Source organism: Oncorhynchus nerka, linkage group LG23 (assembly GCF_034236695.1).
Source record: "Oncorhynchus nerka isolate Pitt River linkage group LG23, Oner_Uvic_2.0, whole genome shotgun sequence".
Lineage (NCBI taxonomy): Eukaryota > Metazoa > Chordata > Actinopteri > Salmoniformes > Salmonidae > Oncorhynchus > Oncorhynchus nerka.
This window is the reverse complement of record NC_088418.1, coordinates 20,842,265-20,864,866: the sequence shown is the minus strand read 5'-3', so window position 1 is coordinate 20,864,866 and position 22,602 is coordinate 20,842,265. Positions and strand designations below refer to the sequence as shown.

The window sequence follows — 22,602 nt, the reverse complement described above, 5'->3', positions numbered from 1 at the left end:
CCTGGCCGTGGAGATGAAGGCAGACCTCCTCATTGCTCTCTCTGACGTAGAAGGTACGCTGCTAACACAGCAACACATTTATTATTTTTTTAACATTTTATTTAACTTGGCAAGTCAGTTAACCTCATAGTCCGACCAAACCCGTATGCGGTAGCGTAACTACAGCCTCAAGCTCATTAGCATAACGCAACGTTAGCGATTTCTAAAAATCGCAAATGAAATGAAATAAATATGCCTGTTCTCAAGCTTATCCTTTTCTTAACAATCCTGTCGTCTCAGATTTTCAAAATATGCTTTAGAACCAGAGAAAATCACTAATTTGTGTAAGAGTGGTGATAGCTAGCTTAGCATTAGCGTTAGCATTTAGCACGCAACATATTCACAAAAACCAGCCAAGGAATCAAATAAAATAATTTACCTTTGAAGAACTTCAGATGTTTCAATGAGGAGACTCTCAGTTACATAGCAGATGTCCAGTTTTTCCTGAAAGATTCTTGTGTAGGACACATCGTTCCCTTTTGTTACTATGCATATGGCTACCGAAACTAACCAAAAATTCAGTCACCTACATGTCGAACTTTTTTCCGAATTAACTCCATAATATCGACTGAAACATGGAAAACGTTGTTTGAATCAATCCTGAAGGTGGTTTGTCATATTTCTCTCCATTGAAAGCACCGTCCTTGTAGCCTGGTTTGTTCTGAGATTTGAATGGAAAAATACCGGGACCTGACTTTTGCGCACCGATTGCCACGCAGACACCAAGCGGGATACCTGGTAAATGTAGTCCCTTATGGTCAATCTTCCAATGATATGCCTACAAATACGTCACAATGCTGCAAAGACCTTGGGGAAACAAGAGAAAGAGTCCGTTCATTCCTGTCGCATTCACAGCCATATAAGGCGATCATGGAAAACGTAGCCTCAGAAATCCTGTGCATTTCCTGGTCGGTCATACATCTTGGTTTTGCCCGAAGCATTTGTTCTAAGGGACTCACAGTGAAAATCTTTGCATTTCTGGAAACGTAAGACTGTCTTCTTTCCAAAACTATCAATTCCAAGCATATTCGAGCATCTTTTCGTGACAAAATATTGCGCTTAAAACGGGCACGTCTTTTTATCCAAAAATGAAATACTGCCCCTAGAGTCTTAACAGGTTAAGAACAAATTCTTATTTACAATGACGGCCTAGAAACAGTGTGTTAACTGCCGTGTTCAGGGGCAGAACAACAGATTTTTACCTTATCAGCTCAGGGATTCGATCTGGCAACCTTTTGGTTAATGGCCCAAAGCTCTAACCACTATGCTACCTGCCGTTAGGCAGCACACCATCTGCCAGCACTCTGGGTCAAAACCACACACGCTCATTTAGGAGAATTCATGTAAGAGGGAGAACTACAGGTATTTTGGGTTGTGTTTGTCAGGCACAGAATGGAAGAAAACAGACAAACAGGAAGTGACCACCTGGACTTGTACAATAGGAAACACACATTTTCCATTGCAAAATGTTTTAAAACGTTTTCCGTTGCGTGCCCTAATTAACACAACCCTGGTTGTATTTGGAAATATCACTGATGGATTGGACTGGAAGGTAATCTTTGTGCAAGTAAACAATCACGTAACCATAGTTACCTCCCATCTCTCGTAGGACTGTACGACAGCCCTCCTGGAACGGATGACGCCAAACTCATTGACATCTTCTACCCTGGTGACCAGCTGTCGATCACCTACGGCACAAAATCCAGGGTGGGGATAGGAGGCATGGAGGCCAAGGTATGTACACAGATGTCAATGTTTAGATTTAGTCTAGTTATTCTCAAAATGATGAAAATAGTGGGCCATTTTAGTCAACTAAATACCCTTTCATTTTAGTCACATCATTGTCATGACGTTGCCCTCTTTGGGTACAGCAAGCCCCATCCCCCTCTCCCTGTCTCCTACACCCAGGCTGCTGTGGTCAGAGAGAGGTCGTAAATTCCTGGAGGAGATTATCTCCTCATGGCCACAGTATAGAGACAGAGTGAATTTTCATAGAGAACAAAGGAATTTCTTCCACCTCACAGGTCTGAACAACATTTATGTTCCAGAGAAGGTATAAAAGATCGGTGAAGAATCCAGCTACGAACTGGTCCGTTTGGTACAATTTTGTAAAACTCAGGGGAGACAATACGGCCACATTACCATAATGCTGTTTATATAATAGCCTCAGATATAAGGTTTACATCTAATTCTTGTATAAGATGATTGAGTGAGGATGATACTGTTGAGACAGCCCTTTTCGATGTTCCGAATAAAACCCCACCTGGGTTTTCTATCACCAGACCATATTTCTCTCAATTACGAGAGGACAAAGGTTGCAGACCAGCTTACCTCGATAACGAGAGGGCCAAGGTTTGAGACCAGACTGCTGAATCTTTTAACCATCCCACGTGGTTAAACTCTTAGACTATCGATACCGACAGAATAAGAAGTCTTTGATATTAATTACTAGTCTGTATTAACTATATTAATTACTAGTCTGCAGCTAGGAATTCGGTATCATTGAACGCGAAGACCGACAACCGCCGAAACATCTATCCATAACGACATGAATGAATGTCACTCTGAACTATCCATTCTAACCACGACAGAGAGGGCGGACAAACTCTCCAACAGAAACAAACTTTTAAACAGAGACCCCGACGACACACTGAGCTTAAATATATATATTGATTGCAATTGTTCCCAAATGAGTGAGCGTTCATGTGCAAAGGATTAGCATTTCAATAATTATGAACTGTGTGTTGTCTCATCTCAGTTGACCAACACTTCCCTTTTGTACACCAAGCCGTGATGCCGGTTTATCCCACTGGGGAAACTCCGTTATCATTTCCTTGTAACTATCTACTGTTTGTTTATGCATTTCTGTGAATTACTTAGTTAGTAAATAAATGATTTTAAGACAATTGATGTATGGATGACTCATAGTGAAGACTGGGTTCGTGCAGATAACCAACAATTTACGACGTTTGGAATGAGACTAACGTGAGGTAAAGAATAATTAATTAATCAGAAGACTATTAATTAGATATGAAAATATCTGAAAAGTTATATTAGGAAAATTATAACTTTGTAATCTGAATATTTTCCTTGGTGCCCCGACTTCCTAGTTAATTACAGTTACATGATTAATCAGTTTAATTCGCGTAATAATAATTACAGAGAGTCATCTGATAAAAACTAAAAGTCTTAATTTAATGATAGTAAAGACTCAACATCATATTTGTATTGCCTCATTAACCTATATTAAACATAAATCACTGAATTCCATGTGCGCAAACATACGTAGCCTTATAAATAAAAGAAACACCAACGAGCCACCAGAAACACCAACGAGCCACCAGAACAACTTCAAGCACCTTATTACGGAACTTTTAGAATCTATGCTAAGTCCATAATTCCATAATTTTGTGTTTTGTTGTTGATGATGGTGGAAAACACTGCCTCAGGCACTGCTCACAAATCTTCCACAAGTGTTCAATTGGGTTGAGATCTGGTGACTTAGACGGTCATGACATATGGTTTACATCGTTTTCATGCTCATCAACCCATTCAGTGACCCCTCGTGCCCTGTGGATAGGGGCATTGATAGCCATGGTAGCCAAAATAGTGGCTTGCCCAGCATTTTGATACATTGCCCCTAAGCATGATGGGATGTCAATTGCTTAATTAACCCAGGAATCACACCTTTATGGAAGCACCTGTTATCAATATACTTTGTATCCATCATTTACTAAAGTGTTACCATTATTTTTGCAGTTACCTGAAGATAAGAATAGGAAAGTGTGTCGATCAAAACATGTAAGAGTGGAGGACTACAGAGTGTCTAGGTCTACATCTCTGTAATAAGGTGTTGTGAAAGTCTTCTGAAGTCAATGTGTGTCAGACTGAGATTTGGCTTCAACCCACTGTTAAGCAAGTCTTTACATTGGGGGCCAAATCTGTACCTGAGAAACAAGTGGGGAATAGAAAATTGTCAAAGTGTCCCCCCCCCCTCTACTTCCAGGTAAAGGCGGCCCTGTGGGCCCTACAGGGGGGCACGTCGGTAGTCATTGCCAACGGCACCCACCCCAAGGTGACGGGCCACGTCATCACTGACATCGTGGAGGGCAAGAAAGTGGGCACCTTCTTCTCCGAGGTCAAACCTGCCGGTGAGTTCACCCCGGGTCATCTCTGTGTGACAGACACTGATGATGAAGGCTATTAGATTGATTATGATCACCATGACAACAATGAGCATAGTGATAATGGTGATAATTATGGTGAGGATCACAATGATGAGTATGGTGGTTCTTATGATGAAGAAGATGTGTGTTATTCTAAATGATGATGATAATTATGGTCACCGTAGCCTCATCGAAAACCAGGCTTCCCTAATCGGTAAAGCCTGGTGAAGTCTATGGCAGAAAGTAGCTACAAAGGGGTGGAAACCAGTGATGCCTCGCAACACGTCAAACCAATCAAATGCCTTGCTTGAGTGGAGCTCAAAAGTGTGTGAAGATGGCTGGGAAATCGCAGATTAAAACCCCATCGAAATATGTTGATATATGCCGGGTTTGTCGCGGCTTTTAATTTCAATAAATGGCAGACAGTCGGGCTCACACTTGATACTCTAAACATTTACCATATCCTGCAGGTAGATATGGGATAATGTCTGTTGAGTGATCAAGCAGAAGAGTTGCATTGCCTTCATCGACTCGGAAAACAGTGACGAACATAACACACGTGCTGCCCTTCTATGGGCATGTGCGGGGAGGGTTCTTGAAATGTAACATCCAATCAAAATGTAGCCGATCCTCTGGAATCCAGCCGACCGTTCTAGTCGTTTCGGCTAGCACGACATTATCCAGACTATGGCTACACGTGACTATGGTTACGATGATGCATGCGAATGTTGGTCCCTTTTGTTGTTGGTTTGTGTTGCCTGTGCTCATCACTGTAGTGTCTATCTCCAGGCCCCACCGTGGAGCAGCAGACTGAGATGGCCCGGAACTCTGGCAGGACCCTGGCAGCCCTTCATCCAGAACAGGTCAGACCCTCATACACAGTTCTACATTATACAGTCAGACCCTCATACACAGTTCTACAGTATACAGTCAGACCCTCATACACAGTTCTACAGTATACAGTCAGACCCTCATACACAGTTCTACAGTATACAGTCAGACCCTCATACACAGTTCTACAGTATACAGTCAGACCCTCATACACAGTTCTACAGTATACAGTCAGACCCTCATACACAGTTCTACAGTATACAGTCAGACCCTCATACACAGTTCTACAGTATACAGTCAGACCCTCATACACAGTTCTACAGTATACAGTCAGACCCTCATACACAGTTCTACAGTATACAGTCAGACCCTCATACACAGTTCTACAGTATACAGTCAGACCCTCATACACAGTTCTACAGTATACAGTCAGACCCTCATACACAGTTCTACAGTATACAGTATACCTGATCCCAGGCGTGTCAGTAGCACTATTCTTACTGCGGTTTGTTTAATTTTATTGAACTGTCTCCACCCCAGAGAGGTGAGATCATCTGTCACCTGGCAAACCTGCTGGTTGAGAAGAAGGAGGAGATCCTTGCTGCTAACAAGCTGGACATGGACCTAGCAGTCAATGCAGGTAACTATTCCTATCTTGTCTATCTCTCTGAATGGGTTCCTGGTATTTGTCAAACCAGCTCATACTTGTAGGGACATTTACTTGTCAACATCCCATTGTGTGCCTATGTGAGGATGTGGATAATTAGAGGGTGTGGTTGCATTTAAACGTTCTGTATATACGAGCTGCTCTAACTGAGTAGTCAAAGTGATCGTCCGGTGTTTTCTGCTGTATTGGATTCTTTGTGGTCTCCATCCCCTATCAGGTCAGTTGTCGTCAGCCTTGCTGAACCGTCTGAGCCTGTCCCCGGCCAAGCTGAATAGCCTGGCTATAGGCCTGAGACAGATAGCCCTGGCCTCTCAGGACAGCGTGGGCAGAGTGCTGCGTAGGACCAGAGTAGCCCACAACTTAGAGCTAGAGCAGATCACTGTGCCCATAGGAGTACTGCTGGTCATCTTCGAGGCCCGCCCCGACTGCTTGCCACAGGTAATTTGTGTGTGTTTCTGTGTGTTTGGGCTCGTCTGTGTTTGAGAGAGAGTTTGGGGTTCTGTTTGTGCACTGCTGATCCTTTTTTGGTAAGATGGGGTGTTCGTGAAGAGAGAATGCCAAGTGTGTGCAAAGCTGTCAACAAGGCAAAGGGTGGTTACTTTGAAGAATCTCAAATATAGAATACATTTTGATTTGTTTAACACTTTTTTGGTTACTACATGATTCCATGTGTGTTATTTCATAGTTTTGATGTCTTCGCTGTTATTCTACAATGTTGAAAACAGTACAAATAAAGAAAAACCCTTGAATGAGTAGGTGTGTCCAAACTTTTGACTATTACTGTAATTCTGTGGCTAAAAGGCTGTTGCTCTCATTTGCGTGTAGGTATCAGCTCTAGCCATAGCCAGCGGCAATGCTCTGCTGGCGAAGGGGGGCAAGGAAGCAGCCAACACCAACCGCATCTTACATGAGCTGACCCAGGAAGCACTGGATATCCACTGGGTCAAAGAGGCTGTACAGCTGGTAAGTATCAGCTGGAAAAACATCCCATTTAAGAAAAACAGCATGGAAGTTATTTAAATAACATAATGTATGCTAAAATCTGAGTAATTCTGTGTTACTCTGCTGGTAGTAAATACAGTCAGACACCATGCAAAAGCAACCTTTCATTCCTCATTTACTAAGGTGAGTGATTCAAATGTAGCACAGTGAATTTCCCTTATAGAAAAATACAAAATGAATCCTAGAATACAGGGGTTTATTTTGAGTCTGGATATGACAATCTGTTGCTAGTAATTGGAATGCATACACATTTTGTCTGTGTAACTGTGTGTACATATTCTATGTGTGTTCCAGGTGAGTACCCGTGAGGAGGTGGAGGACCTGTGTAGACTAGATGAGATGATAGACCTGATCATCCCGCGAGGCTCATCCCAGCTGGTCAAGAACATTCAGAGCGCAGCCAAGGGCATCCCAGTTCTGGGCCACAGTGAAGGCATCTGCCACGTCTACATCGACTCGGAGGCCGCCATCGACAAGGTCATCAAGATCGGTCAGTGGGACAACACACACAGACGCACATAGGCCACACCGGGATTCGAATACATGCTTATTTAATTATTTGTATTTTAAAAACATATTTTCTGCGTATTTTAGAATTTTCAAATAAAGTAGCCAAATCAGCTACCACTTCGAAGTATTTAAAAAATACTATTTGAAACTGTTTCTGAGTATATTTCAAATATCCCCATGACTAAACAGACCTGGTTCAAATGTATGGGAGTATTTAAATATTTGTATTAGAAAATATACTTGTTAATAAGAGTCTATGTGCAGCAGGTGGGACGGAGTCAGGCGCAGCACACAGAGAATGAGTAAGAACAGACTTTACTCAACAAAACAGCTAAATATTCCACGCAGGGAAAATATACCAGCTCACAAATATAAGCGACCACTTAACACAGAACAAACACGCACAAAACCATGGGGGGAACCAGAGGGTTAAATAAGCAACATAATTATGGGAATGGAAACCAGGTGTGTACAATGAAGACAAAACAAATGGAAAATGAAAGTGGATCGGTGGCGGCTAGAAAACCGGTGACGTCGACCGCCGAATGCCGCCCGAACAAGGAGAGGGACAAACTTTGGCGGAAGTCGTGACACTTGTCTGTATTTTCAAAGAGATGCCAATAGTTTTCCAAATATTCAACTACCTGATGTATTTTCTAAGAAAAAATATCTAAATACTTAATGTAATGTATTTGAAAGTAATTGAAATACCTTTTAACTGGTATTTGAACCCAGGTCTGACACAGACACGCCCACATAATTGAATGGTTGTTTTACTACCAATGAAGGAGAAGGAAGTGATTGATTGACATTTTCTCTCTCCAGTCAGAGACTCTAAATGTGACTATCCTGCGGCCTGCAATGCTATGGAAACACTGTTGGTTCACAGGGACGTACTCAGGACTCCTCTGTTTGACCAGATCATAGACATGCTCCGCACCGAACAGGTCAGACCACACACACAAACAAATACACAGGTACAGACACACTGACATAAAGTGATATTATTCTCCTTTTCTCCAACTAAAATACAGGTTGAAAACACTCAAAGGCTTGGTTAAATAAGATAATGACTAACTGACTGGTTGTTTGGTGATGTGGTTTGTTACATTTTACTACAACTTATTATCAAATATTCCTTTTCTTTCCCTGGTGTTGGAGTGAGGTGGATGGGTTTACACGTGTTGATTAACCACATTAATCATGTCTCATTGTTGATGATTTATGCTCCTAAAACCAAATTCACAAAAATGAACACTAACAGCTTACTATGCAGTTGATGATAAAAATATTTCCTGTAAAAAAAAAATATCTAATCAACAATGACATAATTTGGAATTCTTTCTGCAACTCTTCAACCTACTGTCTTTTTTTCACAACTGCCACCAGTTTGGCGTAAAAACATTACCAACAAAGACATATTGACATAGTAAAATAAATGCATGTGTGTAAAAAAATATAAAGAACATTCCATGTTGAAACACTCATATTTAAGTTGATGGGCTATATAACAGCTATGCTATTCTATTTAGAAAAAAATGTAATTTTATTTTATTAGTTTATATATTTTACATGTTAGGAAAATTCCATCAAATCCTTGAATGTTTAAAAAAATTCCAGCAGTTTACTGGTAAACTTTGAAAGTTACTGGTAATATACCCTCCCTTTGTAACCCTAGATCCAAGCAAGTTGTCTGACTCAACCAGTTTAGCAATCAGTCAATTTTAACTCCCCGATTGATTGATTAATTGACCGCTCGTTTTATGTAATGATGACCCCTCCCATGTGTGACCCCCTCTAGGTGAAGATTCACGCTGGCCCCAGGTTTGCCTCCAACCTGACCTTCAGCCCATCAGAGGTCAAGTCTCTGAGGACAGAGTACGGGGATCTGGAGTGCTGCATCGAGGTGGTGGACAGTATGCAGGAAGCTATAGACCATATCCACAGATATGGTAGCTCCCACACCGACGTCATTGTGACTGAAAACGGTAGGGCTGTCTGTCTATGTAATTGTTGTGAGGCGTTTCTGTTTTTCCTCTTCTTTTTACTTTGTTTTTTTTTATCCTGTTGATTCACCCAGATTAGTCTGGGTGAGAGAGACCACATCTCTCTTTCAAGAGAGACCTGTCCTTCAATCTTCCTACCACTTCTTTCTCAAAGTGATGACAGCACTTTTTGCCTCAGTGTACAACCTCCCTATGAGACTACTTTGAAGGGGACAGAACTGATTTGAATGTAGAACAGGTTTTGCTAAGGGAACAGTGTTATTAATTTATATTTAGTTATATGATTTATCGTCATCTTAAATGTTAATGTCCACTCAAGTTTGATAATTCATTTTGATTGAGTACTTTACTGACAATATCCAATACAGGTTGGGTTATAGATGTTTTTTTAGTCGGTTCCCTGCAGACAGAACATTTCTGCCTCAGTTCTACCATCTAGTGGCCACAGATTGTACAACACGTAGAACAACATTGAATTCTCCATTTTGTGTAATAGAAGAAATATACTCTATATAGCTGAAGAGAGATGATGACAGTGACAATGATGGTAGTTGACTATGAAGATGATGGTAGTTGTTGTGATGATGAGGATGATGATGATGATGCTTCTTACAGAGGACACAGCGGAGCGGTTCCTGCAGCAGCTGGACAGTGCTTGTGTGTTCTGGAACGTCAGTTCGCGATTCGCAGACGGATACCGCTTCGGACTGGGTATGCATTCATTATTTACTTTTTTTATCACCTCACTTACTGTTCAACTACCCTACTCACTCATTCTCTGTCTCCCTCCTTCCTCTAGGTGCTGAGGTGGGCATCAGCACAGCTCGTATCCATGCCCGGGGCCCCGTGGGCCTGGAGGGTCTCCTCACCACTAAGTGGGTCCTGAGAGGAGACGGCCACACTGCTGCAGACTTCTCTGAACAGGGCACCATGGAGTACCTCCACGAGAATTTGCCAGTCACACAGCCACAGCCCAGACAGATAGCTGCCCAGAGTGAGGAATGACAGAGGACCTCCAACTAGAGACACACCTAAACACACTTAACCACCATGAGAGAAAAGCTTTCCCCTGGTACCAAAGAAACAAGCCCATTGTCATATTCATTCGATCTGGATCAGAGTTTACATTAATTCTACATCAGCTCTCAAAAGTTTTATTGCAGTGATTACCTCACTCAGTATTCAGTGAATCAACTCATGATTGGTTACATTGACCCTGTTAGACTGTAGAAGGTCTCACACCATTGATCTAGACATTAATTGGTCTAGATCTTATGCACAGTAGTGGTGAGTTTGGTAAATATGCTCTCCAGGACCCACACTTAAAGGGAATTTATGCTTAAGCTAGTTTACATCCGTGTTATTATCTCTATCAAGAGGCTCCCCTCTTGGTTTTAGTTCCTATTGATTGGTCTGTTGTGCTGTGCTCTACCGGATGAGACCCTTACCCTCAAAGTATTGGTTCGGTGATATGAATGCACAACCAAACAGGGTTGATTCTAGGTTTAAAGCTCAACCTAAGTTAGGAACGTTACTGATGTTGGGCTTGAATTGTAGGTCCTCAAGGCCACAAATTGTATGAATTGCTATGAACATTAATACTGCATCGTTTTGCAGTTCTACCAACACAATCCTTATTTATATGCAGTTAAATGACCAGTGATGAACCATTGGATAAACCATATTTAATAACCTTAAATGTGTTTTGTCATAGATATGGATGAATAAAACCATTTATTGACCCAATCTTATTCATAAGCATTCAAGTTAGATTGAATTCTATAAGAAAACACGTCCTTTTTTTATTTTCCTCTAAACTTTTTATGTCCTTTTGAATGCAAATGCTTTATTCTCCTGCTTTTGCTTTTTTTTTCACACTGTCTATTTACGTCGACTTTACAGTGCCCAGAGCCTCTGTCAGATACAAGAGCTGCTTTCCGTCTCCTTCAGGGGAATACTGCCTTAAGATACAGCGCTGATGTTACATTCCAGCTTATGAGCTTTATATCTGATGTCAAGCGACGCACACTACAGATCAGTTCTGTTTTTTATTTAGTAATTTGTAGACCATATTGTAGAATAAAAGTTTTTGGTGAATAACAATGGGATTTTCATTTTTCTCTGGTCCTTTGATTAGGAGATGAATAACTCAAGAATGCCAATGACTTTACATGTATGTTCGTCTCTGTCCTTCCACCACTCTTTTCTACTAACACAAATAACAAATTAGCACCAAAGAAGGAATACTGATCTGAAAACAGACGTCAAAAAAGGGACTTTTTAATGGTTCTCATCTGGGAATAAGGCTTTTCCGTAAGTGGGGCATGGAAGATGGAAGACAATACTACAGAGGTTTAATTATCCAGCTATCAGAAATGAAAAGAAAGAGGGAGAGAACTGAGACTAATAATGGAATCACAGAGTATGCTCTTCTGTGGTTCTTCTCTCAGCTAAAGAATTCATCCTCCAAAACGCACTACTTACCCTTCAATCAGTCCTCCACAAGTCCAAAGGGTACATTGATGAAGAATAAATGAAGAAAAGACAGGATATTGTCAGATCTCACTGTTTTGGTACTTCTATGGAAGAAGCTTAATATTTGTAATGGAAAGTAATTGTATTAATGACTTGCAGAGGTAGAGAGTCTGATACATGGATATTTTGCTGTTCTAGAATAGTCTATTGATGAGGGATCATGCAGCTTTTGGCCAGCCAAGTAGGGCCTGTAGTATGCATGTTCTTTGCATGTAGCGTGTACAGAGGTAAACATACTGAGACACACAAACATAACGTACATGGTTGATACTAGATTTGAATCATGTCAGGGCCCTCTGCATTAACTTCCATTTACGACAGACGCCAAGCACCCTGTGAATCTTTTGTGGAATGTTTCCCCGTTTAGGCAGAGCCAGATCCCATGTTTCACCCTGTTGACGCACTGACGACCGTGGGGATTGGAGTCCACATATATCAGAGGACGCAGGGCATGTCACTGGACTTCTACAGCAAAGTCGACCGTTCTTTAATTGAACATTACTCAAGGCCAAAACTAATATTTCTTGTTTTGTTTGATCTAAAGAGACTCAAAAGTGTTCCCAGCTGGGCTTCAATTTTTTTAATCAATAATTCATTGTCAAAGTTATTTATTCATGTGTATCTTCACCAATTATGGGCGTCTAATTAACAATTTCAATAATTGATGTTTATTTCTGAAAGGGTTCCTTATCACACTGGCTGCTGAAAAATGCATGAGCAGGGAAGCAGACTTGGTTTAGTTTTTTTGTTCTGAGAGAGCTTGATGCTTGGGGCTAGTACCAGGACACATTGACTCTTCCCCTTTGAGTTGGTGCTAGCCCTGTGATGTGGGTCTAATACGGGCTTCTTTCATGGACCCAAAGCCCCTGCTCGGCACCATGTGATCTCATAAAGACTCCTACATGCCCATCCTCAGATACCCTTTTTTTGTTCTTTAATTACCGGCTTCAAATAATAATGTTTCCGTGTTCATTTTGCTTTGTGTATCGGGGGATGATGATGATGTCACAACAGTCTGCAGAGTTGGACCTTGATGTGTATGCCTCTATGGCTATCCAACTCCATGGCTTATGTTTAAAATGCCAAATAATGAACTTTAATAAAAGTATGCAAAACAAGACTGTTCCCGTAACCAACTTTGATAATGACAGTAGTTAATAAAAACAAAAGGCTCCTTGGTTGACTTTTATCAACTTTTCATTTATTTTGGTTCCTATAGGACAGGGGGTTGGGGACTGGCAAAGCAGATCATTTTGCTCTGCAGCAACCAAAGCTAGAGAGACCATCACCGTTACCATACGAGCATCGCCTGAGCACCGAGGTCTACTTTCCCAGTCTAAGCAAAGCAGCGAAGACCCAACACCAAATGGAACAAAACCCCCAATCACATTAATGTGATTTCAGGGTCAGATGACCACAGTAGATACACAATAGTCAAACAGTGCTAGCAATAGAGGTTAGGGCTTCAATACAGAATTTAGAATTGGGCTGCATTAGGGGAGGAAGAGGGGGGTCTCGATTGACCTTCAGGGGGTCTCGGTGACACGTCTCAGGGAGCCGATGGTGGGGCTGGAGCTTCCCCACTCGCTGTGCCTCCTGTACTCGCCAGGGCGAAGGAAGTACTGACGACCCCTGTAGTGGGGGTGCTCGTGGAGGATCCAGTAACCCTCCATGACGTTGGCGGAGGAGATGTCGCGGCTGTGGAAGCTCTCGTGCAGGTCGGGGCAGTCCTCCATCATCTCCATGTTCTGACCCCTGAAGTCAGAGCGCTCGTAGATCTTCATCTTGTAGTTTCCTCGATACTGGGAAAGAAGAAGACAGGCAAAATGGACAATGGATATATTAAATGATACACAGACAGTATATAGGCGTTAATGTAAGTGTACTATAATGAGAATGAAATATAACTTGAACCATGGCATTTGTGAAGAAGAAATTGACCGTGTTAAAAAAAAGGTGTTGGTTGGCATTTGTGAATCTATTTGTCATGGCCTCAGCCAAATGTCAGTAAGAATCTAGCCAAGTAATTACAATAAATGCTAAGAAAAAGAAAAAAAAACACTAGACACTGAAGCCCTCAGCTCAAGGGACTGAAAACAATGTGGGACTGAGGACACACGATGTGGTACACTCACAGGGGGCACCATACGGCAGGAGCGGATGCAGTCGTTGAAACCAGCCCAGCGCTGGTAGTCGGGGTACTCGCCCTTGTTCAGCATGTACTGGTAGCCAGTGTAGTTGGGCTTCTCGTAGGCCACCCAACAGCCACTGTCCACCTTTATGGAGTTACAGCGGCTGAAGTGGTTGTGCATCTCAGCACAGTCGTTGCTGCACTCATAGTGGCGGCCCTGGAAGTTCTTATCCTCGTAGAATATAATCTAGAAAAGAGAGATGGAAAGTTCAAATCAAAATGATACACACGATAAGCTAACGCAGCGGACGTAAAAGAAACACCCGAGCAGAGTTTCCACATCCGCTTTCCAGCGGAAACTAGGTTGAATGAACTGTATCCCTGAAAGACAGATGCATCCTGTTGTTGGCAACACCGCTAAGGGTGGGTGCACACATGATAACACAGATATTGGGGAAATGTTTTGGCTGTCTTCTGAAAAATGTAAATAACCTAGCACAGAATGAAAACACAATTACATTTTCATTATCAGGAACTGCAATCCAACGTACACCATTTATGATGTGGAATTGAAATAGGCCAAGCCTACCTGTAATATATACTTGTAGTACATGTGTCGAAGAAGAGAGTGTTATTGGAACAATAAGAAATGATCCACGGCTCATTTTCACATCCCAGAAACCGCACTGAGGTACATGCACATCCTTTAGGGCAGTGGTTCCTAAACATTTTATAGTCCAGTACCCCGTCAAACATTCAACCTCCAGCTGCGTACCCCCTCTAAGCACCAGGGTCAGCGCACTCTCAAATGTTGTTTTTTGCCATCATTGTAAACCTGCCACACACACACACTATATGATACATTTATTAAACATAAGAATGAGTGTGAGTTTTTGTCACAACCCGGCTCGTGGGAAGTGACAAAGAGCTCTTGTAGGACCAGGGCACAACTAATAATAATAATCAATCATTTTGCCCTCTATTTAGCCATCTTACATATAAAACTTTATTTGTTGATTAAAAATGGTGAATAACTCACCACAGGTTAATGAGAAGGGTGTACTTGAAAGGATGCACATAACTCTGCAACGTTGGGTTGTATTGGAGAGAGTCTCAGTCTTAAATCATTTTCCACACACAGTGTGTGCCTGTATTTAGTTTTCATGCTAGTGAGGGCCGAGAATCCACTCTCACATAGGTATGTGGTTGCAAAGGGCATCATTGTCTTAACAGCGCGATTTGCCAAGGCAGGATACTCAGAGCGCAGCCCAATCCAGAAACCTGGCAGTGGCTTCTGATTAAATTAAATTTTCACAGAACCGCTTGTTGCAATTTCGATGAGGCTCTCTTGTTCAGATATCGGTAAGTGGACTGGAGGCAGGGCATGAAAGGAATAAAGAATCCAATTATTTGTGTCATGTTTTTCGGGAAAGTACCTGCATAATTGCGCACCCTACTCACTCAAGTGCTTCGCTATATTATATTTGACATAGTCCGTAAGCTTGAGTTCATTTGCACACAAAGAAATCATACAATAATGGAAAGGCCTGTGTGTTGTCCTTGTTGATGCATACAGAGAAGAGCTCCAACTTCTTAATCATAGCCTCAATCGTGTCCCGCACATTGAATATAGTTGCAGAGTCCCTGTAATCCTAGATTCAGATCACTCAGGCGAGAAAAAACATCACCCAGATAGGCCAGTTGTGTGAGAAACTCGTCATCATGCAAGTGGTCAGACAAGTGAAAATGACGGTCAGTAAAGAAAACTTTAAGCTTGTCTCTCAATTTAAAAAAAAAGTCTCAATACTTTGCCCCATGATAACCAGCGCACTTCTGTACGTTGTAAAAGAGTTACATGGTCGCTGCCCATATCATTGCATACTGCAGAAAATACAGGAGAGTTCAGGGGCCTTGCTTTAACAAAGTTAACCATTTTGACTGTAGTGTCCAAAACGTCTTTCTAGCTGTCAGGCATTCCCTTGGCAGCAAGAGCCTCTCAGTGGATGCTGCAGTGTACCCAAGTGGCGTCTGGAGCAACTGCTCGCACGCGTGTTACCACTCCACTATGTCTCCCTGTCATGGCTTTTGCGCCATCAGTATAGATACCAACACATCTTGACCATCAAAGTCCATTTGATGTCACAAAAATTGTCCAGTACTTTAAAAATATCCTCCTGTTGTCCTGGTTTCCAGTGGTTTGCAGAAGAGGATGTCTTCTTTAACAGACCCCCCATAAACGTAATGGACATATACCAGTAGCTGTGCCAGGCCCGCCACGTCTGTTGACTCATCCAGCTGTAACACATATAATTCACTGGCTTGTATGCGAAGCAGTAATTGTTTCAAAACATCTCCTGCCATGTCATTGATGCGTCAAGTGTTGTTTGATGAAGGAATTGTCTGTATAGTTTTTTGGGCCTTTTCCCCCAACATTGTCCCAGCCATATCCGCGGCAACAGGAAGAATTAAGTCCTCCACAATAGTATGGGGCTTGTCTGTCTTAGCCACTCGGTAGCTCACCATATAAGACGATCTAGCCCCTTCTTATTAATGGTATCTGTTGCTTACTACTCAAAAGTCGTCTTAATTCTCGTTCAAAAAACTAGATTTTTTTATTTTTATGTGAAGAATATGAATCACATTTATATTTGGCGTACCCCCGACAGCATTGCGCATACCACAGTTTGGGAATACCTGCTTTAGGGCATGGGACAAAGGAATGTGTTGTATCGTTGGAAAAAAACTGTGTTGTGTCAATTGTGAGTGTGCCCATGTTGCTGGGGATCAGAAGTGCCCGATACGAGAGAGACAGGTTGAGGTTGCCAGGGTGAGAGTAGAACAGGAGGTGTCGTATGCTGAGGCAGTGAAGAGGATGATTGGTCATGGATGGGTAGTAGGCCTAGGCCAATACAGAGTGAATTTGAGACAAAAATATCTAAAGGATCATATTATTAAACAGACTTTTCAAACATGAGTCTGTTGTAGACCCACTTCCTCTCTGCTTACCTCATGTCAAAATAAAAGTCCTGCACGTGCGCCATATGTGGGCAAAAAAAGGAATAACTTGTGGGGGACTTTTATTTAGTCTGTTTAATAATACAATCCTTTAGATCCCTCAAACTCAACTCCAGCTCGAGGCCAGTTCCACTGCATTTTTTAATTGTTCTCCTCTAATCAGGGACTGATTTAGACCTGGGACACCAGGTGTGTCCAATTAATTATAAGGTAGAATAGAAAACCAGCAGGCTCCAATGCCCCTGCGTTAGATAACAAATACACCCGTGTTGCTAAAAGAACCTACCTTTGAGACTATGCATTTGTGCTGCCCTCCTCTCCTCTCCGTCCAGTCCATTCATACTTGCACATTGGCTTTGAGCCTTTAACACGTTCTATTCACCATCTCCTAAAATCCCCCTCCAATATCATTACTGGCCAATCATTTATAGGTAAATTGCAAGCTATTTCGTTATTTATAATACTATCCAGTGAATCCAAATATGAAAGATGTATCAGTTTATCACAGACAATTCCTGTATTTCCCCGTGAAACGCATGGTGTGTTCATGCTTACCTTGCTCATTGTGACTGTGTTTAGTTCGGACCGGACCGGGTAGTGAGCGGTACTGGACCTCTTTATAGACCCTGCAGGGATCAGGCCTTTGTAAATGTGACACAAAGCTTTGTCGTGTCAGCACAATGTGCTCTACGGGCTACAGAAAACTATAGGGCTGGCCCACAGCAGCAGCTCTTTGTCTCGGTCAAAAGCTCTCTATCTCTATGGGAAATACTGTACAACGGCACTTTCCAAAGTCACACAATAAGAGTTGCAACCTCTGCCTTTATTGGCATTGAGGCTGGCAATGTATAGACAGACTACCAGAGAGAGAGAGAAATACTAAGCCATCCTTAACAGCTTTATAATGAATTGAACTTGTTGCAATGAGTTTCTGATTTGCAGTTCATTCATTCAATCAGTTAGTTAATCAATAATATTCTTAATGTTAAGGCTGTGACATACCAGTATAGCGACATTTTTTCCCTTGGCAAAAATGAAAACAGGAAGCAGACCAAACTCTTTGGTCCTTTAAAAACCTGCTGTATGTATAATATTGTGTGCTATAGCTTGGAAAATAGATAAATGTGACTCTAGATGACAACATAATGATGTTTGTTTCCAACATTAGGGCTGTTTTACTGTTTTCCTTGCCACGAAACTAACAAGTATGGCGATACTGGTATCATCCCTGCCCAACTTAAAGGAAAACTCCACCCAAAACATCTTTTTGCATTTTTTCATTGGTCCATTGTTGATATACTCCCCAAAAATGTGCATGTCAGCTATTAAGTTTATGATATATAACTTTCAAAATACAGAAGGATAAATCATTAATGAGGGTGCAGACAACTTTTAGGGTTGATTATGGTATAGTATACATACTGTACACAGCAATTCTCCTGTCTCATAACCATACACTAATGCCCCCGGGCGCCGAAGACGTGGATGTCGATTATGGCAGCCCCCCGCACCTCTCTAATTCAGAGGGGTTGGGTTAAATGCGGAAGACACATTTCAGTTGAAGGCATTCCGTTGTACAACTGACTAGGTATCCCCCTTTCCCTTTCCCTTAATTTCTGGAACTTAATTATTTACACAAAAGCTTTGCTATTGTTTTGCCATTGATTTGAGATGGGGGGAAAAAATCACACAGAGAAGCCACATTTAAAAACCAGCACGTTTAATCACTTTGTTACAGTCCAGATGTGAGAAGCTTACAGGCCACTCCTCATTCTCCTGAAGGAGCCCACCATGGGGTTGTGGCAGGCCCAGTCGTTGCAGGCCCTGTACTCCCCGGGGCGGAGGAAGTACTGACGACCCCTGTAGTTGGGGTGCTCGTAGAACACCCAGTAGCCTTCCATGACGTTGGAAGAGAAGATGTCACGGTGGCGGAAACGCTCATACACGTTGGGGCAGTCGTCCATGAACTCCATCATGTGACCAGACATCTCAGGCCTGTTGTAGATTCTCATTCTGTAGGCTCCTCTGTACTGTTGGTAGAAGAGACAGAAAGGAGGGAATAGGGAGGACAAGAAGTGATTAGGGGCGAAATGATCACAGAGGTCACAGTAGAGTTTTATACACTGGGCGATCTAAGAATTTCTACACGTCGATTAATACCAGAGACTTGCTTCCTTTAGAAATAGATATTCAGTCAAATGAGGAGAAACCTCTCAAAGCAGAAGTATAATACTGCCAAAAACACTGAGTGATGATGAATAGAATGAAAATGAAGAAGGTAAGTCTTTGGGGTACGTTCCTATTCCTTTAAAAAATGACTGGATCTCCTTGTGGACTTTGATGCTTTGACTCCTCTCTGTATCTATAAATGACATCAAAAGGCTGGTGATTGACGCTGATTTCTAAAGTGCCGTTTGATGTGTGGCAGGAGTAACCCTATCCATCAGTTTGACTGACTTACGGGGGGGAACATCTGGCAGGAACGGATGCAGTTGTTGAAGCCCATCCAGTGGTGGTGGTCAGGGTACTCTCCCTGGTTCAGGATGTACTGGTAGCCGTTGAAGTTGGGCTTCTCGTAGGCCACCCAGTGACCGCCGGTCACCCTGATAGAGTTACAGCAGTTGAAGTGTCTGAACGTGTCAGCACAGTCACTGTTGCACTCATAGTGTCGACCCTGGAAGTTGTGGCCTTCGTAAAAGATTATCTACAAAGAACAGAAATTTATAAAATAGTTTATGTGGAAAGTAATTTATACTGAGTTGGCGATGATGATAGTAAAATGACTTTTGACTGAAAGCCGTACTCATGGACCTAGTGTTGATCCTCAACAAGCTAGCTCCCTCAGCAAGCTAGCTCCCTCGACAAGCTAGCTCCCTCGGCAAGCTAGCTCCCTCGACAAGCTAGCTCCCTCGACAAACTAGGTCCCTGGACAAGCTAGCTTCCTCGGCAAGCTAGCTCCCTCGAAAAGCTAGCTCCCTCGACAAACTAGGTCCCTCGACAAGCTAGCTCCCTCGACAAGCTAGCTCCCTCGACAAGCTAGCTCCCTCAAGCTAGGTCCCTCGACAAGCTAGGTCCCTCGACAAGCTAGCTCCCTCGAGAAATGCTATTTGATTTGAAACTATGGCAAGCTTAACAAGCATTGTGCCTAAGCCTATGTATGCTTGATTTGGTCTGTAAAAGGTCGCTGCACACCCCAGATATCTCCCACAATCAACAGCCTGATCAACTCTAAGGAGATGTGTAACGCTGCATGAGACAAATGGTGGTCACCCCAGATACTGACTGATTTTCTGATCCACGCCCCGATTTTTTTTATTTTTTATATCTGTGACCAACTCAGATGCATATCTGTATTCCCAGTCATAGATTAGGGCCTAATTTATTTATTTCAATTGACAGATTTTCCTTATATGAGCTGTAACTCAGTACAATTCTAGAAATTGTTGCATGTTGCGCTCATATTCCTGCTTTCACAACTGAAGTCTTTGACATAGCTTCATAAATTGTATGCCTCGCTTACTTTGCCAAATAGCTTCCCAATACCTTAAGCCTAACAGCATTTGGTGATCTCCCTAATTACATCAGCAATCATCGAACAAGTAAGCTAAACCTGTTAGCTCATACCTTTCCCATGGTTGGAGGGCTTGATGTCTGCACCGTAGCCCTCAGCAGACTCTCAGGTCCTTTTTTATACTCTTGTACTGACAGTAAAATAGACCTGTGTCTACATTGTGGTGACTAGAAGTGACCTTTTTAGACGTCAGGGACCATTCCAATTGTCTCTTAAACCATAGGCTACTCTTTACCCGCAAGTGCTGGAGTTTACCTATACAAATACAAAACCTCCCCCTCCACCCCATATGCCTACCTCATTCTGTGTTCTTTACCCCGACCCTTGTTCAGCCATGACATGGTGATGCGCCCATTGAAACATCATACAAAAGGCCTTTAGGAACTGTATGTAGTGTGAACAACTGAGCTTTTAACGTTTGCAGGAGGTTAGACTGTTCGTGCACTCTCTAGTAAACGAAACAAAGCCCTATATTCTACAAATACTTGGGGTTGATGTGAAAAAAAATGATTGAACGTTGATATGAAAAAGTTATGAAAATGTTAAACGGATTATCATAGTTTATTTCAGTGTGGGTTCATATTTTCCCTCTCTCTGATCTCAGGTCACAGAATCGTGGTTGTGTTCCCTTCGTAGACCTGTGTGTGTGTGTAAGTGATTCTGATGTTATTGATTGAATCAAGCCCTTGTGTTGATGTAATCTAGAGTGATCTGGTCTCTTTTTGCTTCCATAGCCTGCAGACCTACTCTGATGTCATGTACAGACAACTGTGTGTGTGTGTGTGTGTGTGTGTGTGTGTGTGTGTGTGTGTGTGTGTGTGTGTGTGTGTGTGTGTGTGTGTGTGTGTGTGTGTGTGTGTGTGTGTGTGTGTGTGTGTGTGTGTGTGTGTGTGTGTGTGTGTGTCAAAGGGAGGGCATAGTTGTGTCTGAGTCTATGTGAAAAGTAATAGTGCTTTGGCTTGTAAACATACCCCAGAGCGGAAGGGAAAAGGCCAGAAAGAGTTGCCCTTGTGTGTTCTGTTCCCAAAGCCCAGCTGATGCCAGAAAGTTCAGTCTCATCCTTTAGCCTTTCATGCGGATAAGAGCCCATTCACTCTCTCTACTTCTGCATTTTGCTGCTTCAAGTCTGTAAAAAGACTATATTTTCTGAAACACAATAGCCATTCTGTTCCTGGGCAAAAACCTGCTACTCTGGCAACGTTTCTAACCAAATGTGACTCATTATCAGAGTTAAAGAAAAGTTGATAAGCTTTCATTTTTTGATAATGGTTGCCTTGAAATTCTCCTAGGCTTCTTTAGGTTTCATGTTTTAAGCAGCTCTCTTTTTTGGTGACATAAGTAGATAATTGATATCCTTTTATCACATTGTGCAGTGTATAATTGTATCTGACTTATCAGATGTCTGCTTCTGTAAAGGTTCTTGTGAGAATTTTGGGGGGGTAGTAAAATGTGACCAAATTGAGGTATTGGATGTATAATAGGATTCAGTCTTCATCAGACTCTTCGTTAGACTCTTCATCATTCTAGTTGCACTCATCTTATTTTTTTTTGCTAAAGCTTTTGGACTGCATATTCATCGTTGTCATTAACACCACTATCATCATCCTCATCATCACCATAATCATCCTCCTCATCATCATAATTATCAACATCATCCCTCTCCTCATCATCATAATTATCAACATCATCCTCCTCATCATTATCTCAGGTTCTTTGCAGAAACTCTAGTTCTGAATCGTTATTATCATACTCATCATAACAGCATAGTCAACCTCCATCTTTGTTGTCATCATTTTAACCCTCTGGGATGGTTTCCAACCTTTCCACTCATTAAATCTGATCGCAGCATCTGTGTGCCCCTGTGTTTTGCAAAGGAGAACCTTATTTCAGAACTCTCAAATTATCATCTTTAGCAGTGCTACAAGACATCTCCTTCCCATCCTGTAGGGAAAGCAACATCACAGACGCCCCTGCCTGTTATCTCTGGTCCCCCCCAGAGGAGAAATAAAGCAGCCACTGTGGAGCATTCCACTCTTCATCTTAGAACGAGAAAGATGGAGCGAGGGAGAGAGAATGTAAAGGGGGGGTACATTGCAGCCATCCAAGGAACACATAGTGCAGGGGAGTTA

The 22,602-nt window shown here is 42.2% G+C and overlaps 3 protein-coding genes across 5 annotated transcripts in view; 1 reads left to right on the top strand and 2 right to left on the bottom strand.

Annotated features, from left to right (window-relative positions):
- LOC115106436 (delta-1-pyrroline-5-carboxylate synthase-like) overlaps window positions 1–10,759 on the top strand; it is a 14,954-nt gene extending 4,195 nt beyond the window's left edge. For all 3 annotated transcript variants that reach the window (XM_029629186.2, XM_029629185.2, XM_029629184.2), the window contains exons 7-18: window positions 1–53; window positions 1,649–1,773; window positions 4,046–4,190; window positions 4,995–5,068; window positions 5,577–5,676; window positions 5,921–6,141; window positions 6,529–6,666; window positions 7,000–7,195; window positions 8,041–8,162; window positions 9,017–9,203; window positions 9,837–9,932; window positions 10,021–10,759. The exon at window positions 1–53 is cut by the window's left edge and continues 38 nt beyond it. In XM_029629186.2, the coding sequence (XP_029485046.2) occupies window positions 1–53; window positions 1,649–1,773; window positions 4,046–4,190; window positions 4,995–5,068; window positions 5,577–5,676; window positions 5,921–6,141; window positions 6,529–6,666; window positions 7,000–7,195; window positions 8,041–8,162; window positions 9,017–9,203; window positions 9,837–9,932; window positions 10,021–10,226 (1,663 nt within the window). In that variant the 3' untranslated portion in view covers window positions 10,227–10,759. The remainder of the gene's footprint in view (window positions 54–1,648; window positions 1,774–4,045; window positions 4,191–4,994; window positions 5,069–5,576; window positions 5,677–5,920; window positions 6,142–6,528; window positions 6,667–6,999; window positions 7,196–8,040; window positions 8,163–9,016; window positions 9,204–9,836; window positions 9,933–10,020) is intronic.
- A 2,176-nt stretch (window positions 10,760–12,935) lies between these two features.
- LOC115106437 (gamma-crystallin M2-like) lies at window positions 12,936–17,565 on the bottom strand. Its single transcript, XM_029629187.2, has 3 exons — window positions 17,458–17,565; window positions 13,892–14,134; window positions 12,936–13,558 (listed from the first exon to the last, which is right to left on the bottom strand). Exons 1-3 carry the CDS (start codon window positions 17,464–17,466, stop codon window positions 13,283–13,285), a joined length of 528 nt encoding a protein of 175 aa, XP_029485047.1. The 5' UTR covers window positions 17,467–17,565; the 3' UTR covers window positions 12,936–13,282.
- A 1,040-nt stretch (window positions 17,566–18,605) lies between these two features.
- Window positions 18,606–21,240, bottom strand: crygmxl2 (crystallin, gamma MX, like 2). The gene is made up of 3 exons (XM_029629183.1): window positions 20,527–21,240; window positions 19,364–19,606; window positions 18,606–18,932 (listed from the first exon to the last, which is right to left on the bottom strand). The coding sequence occupies exons 1-3, from the start codon at window positions 20,533–20,535 to the stop codon at window positions 18,657–18,659; spliced, it is 528 nt and encodes a 175-aa protein (XP_029485043.1). The 5' UTR covers window positions 20,536–21,240; the 3' UTR covers window positions 18,606–18,656.
- Window positions 21,241–22,602: the final 1,362 nt, after the last annotated feature.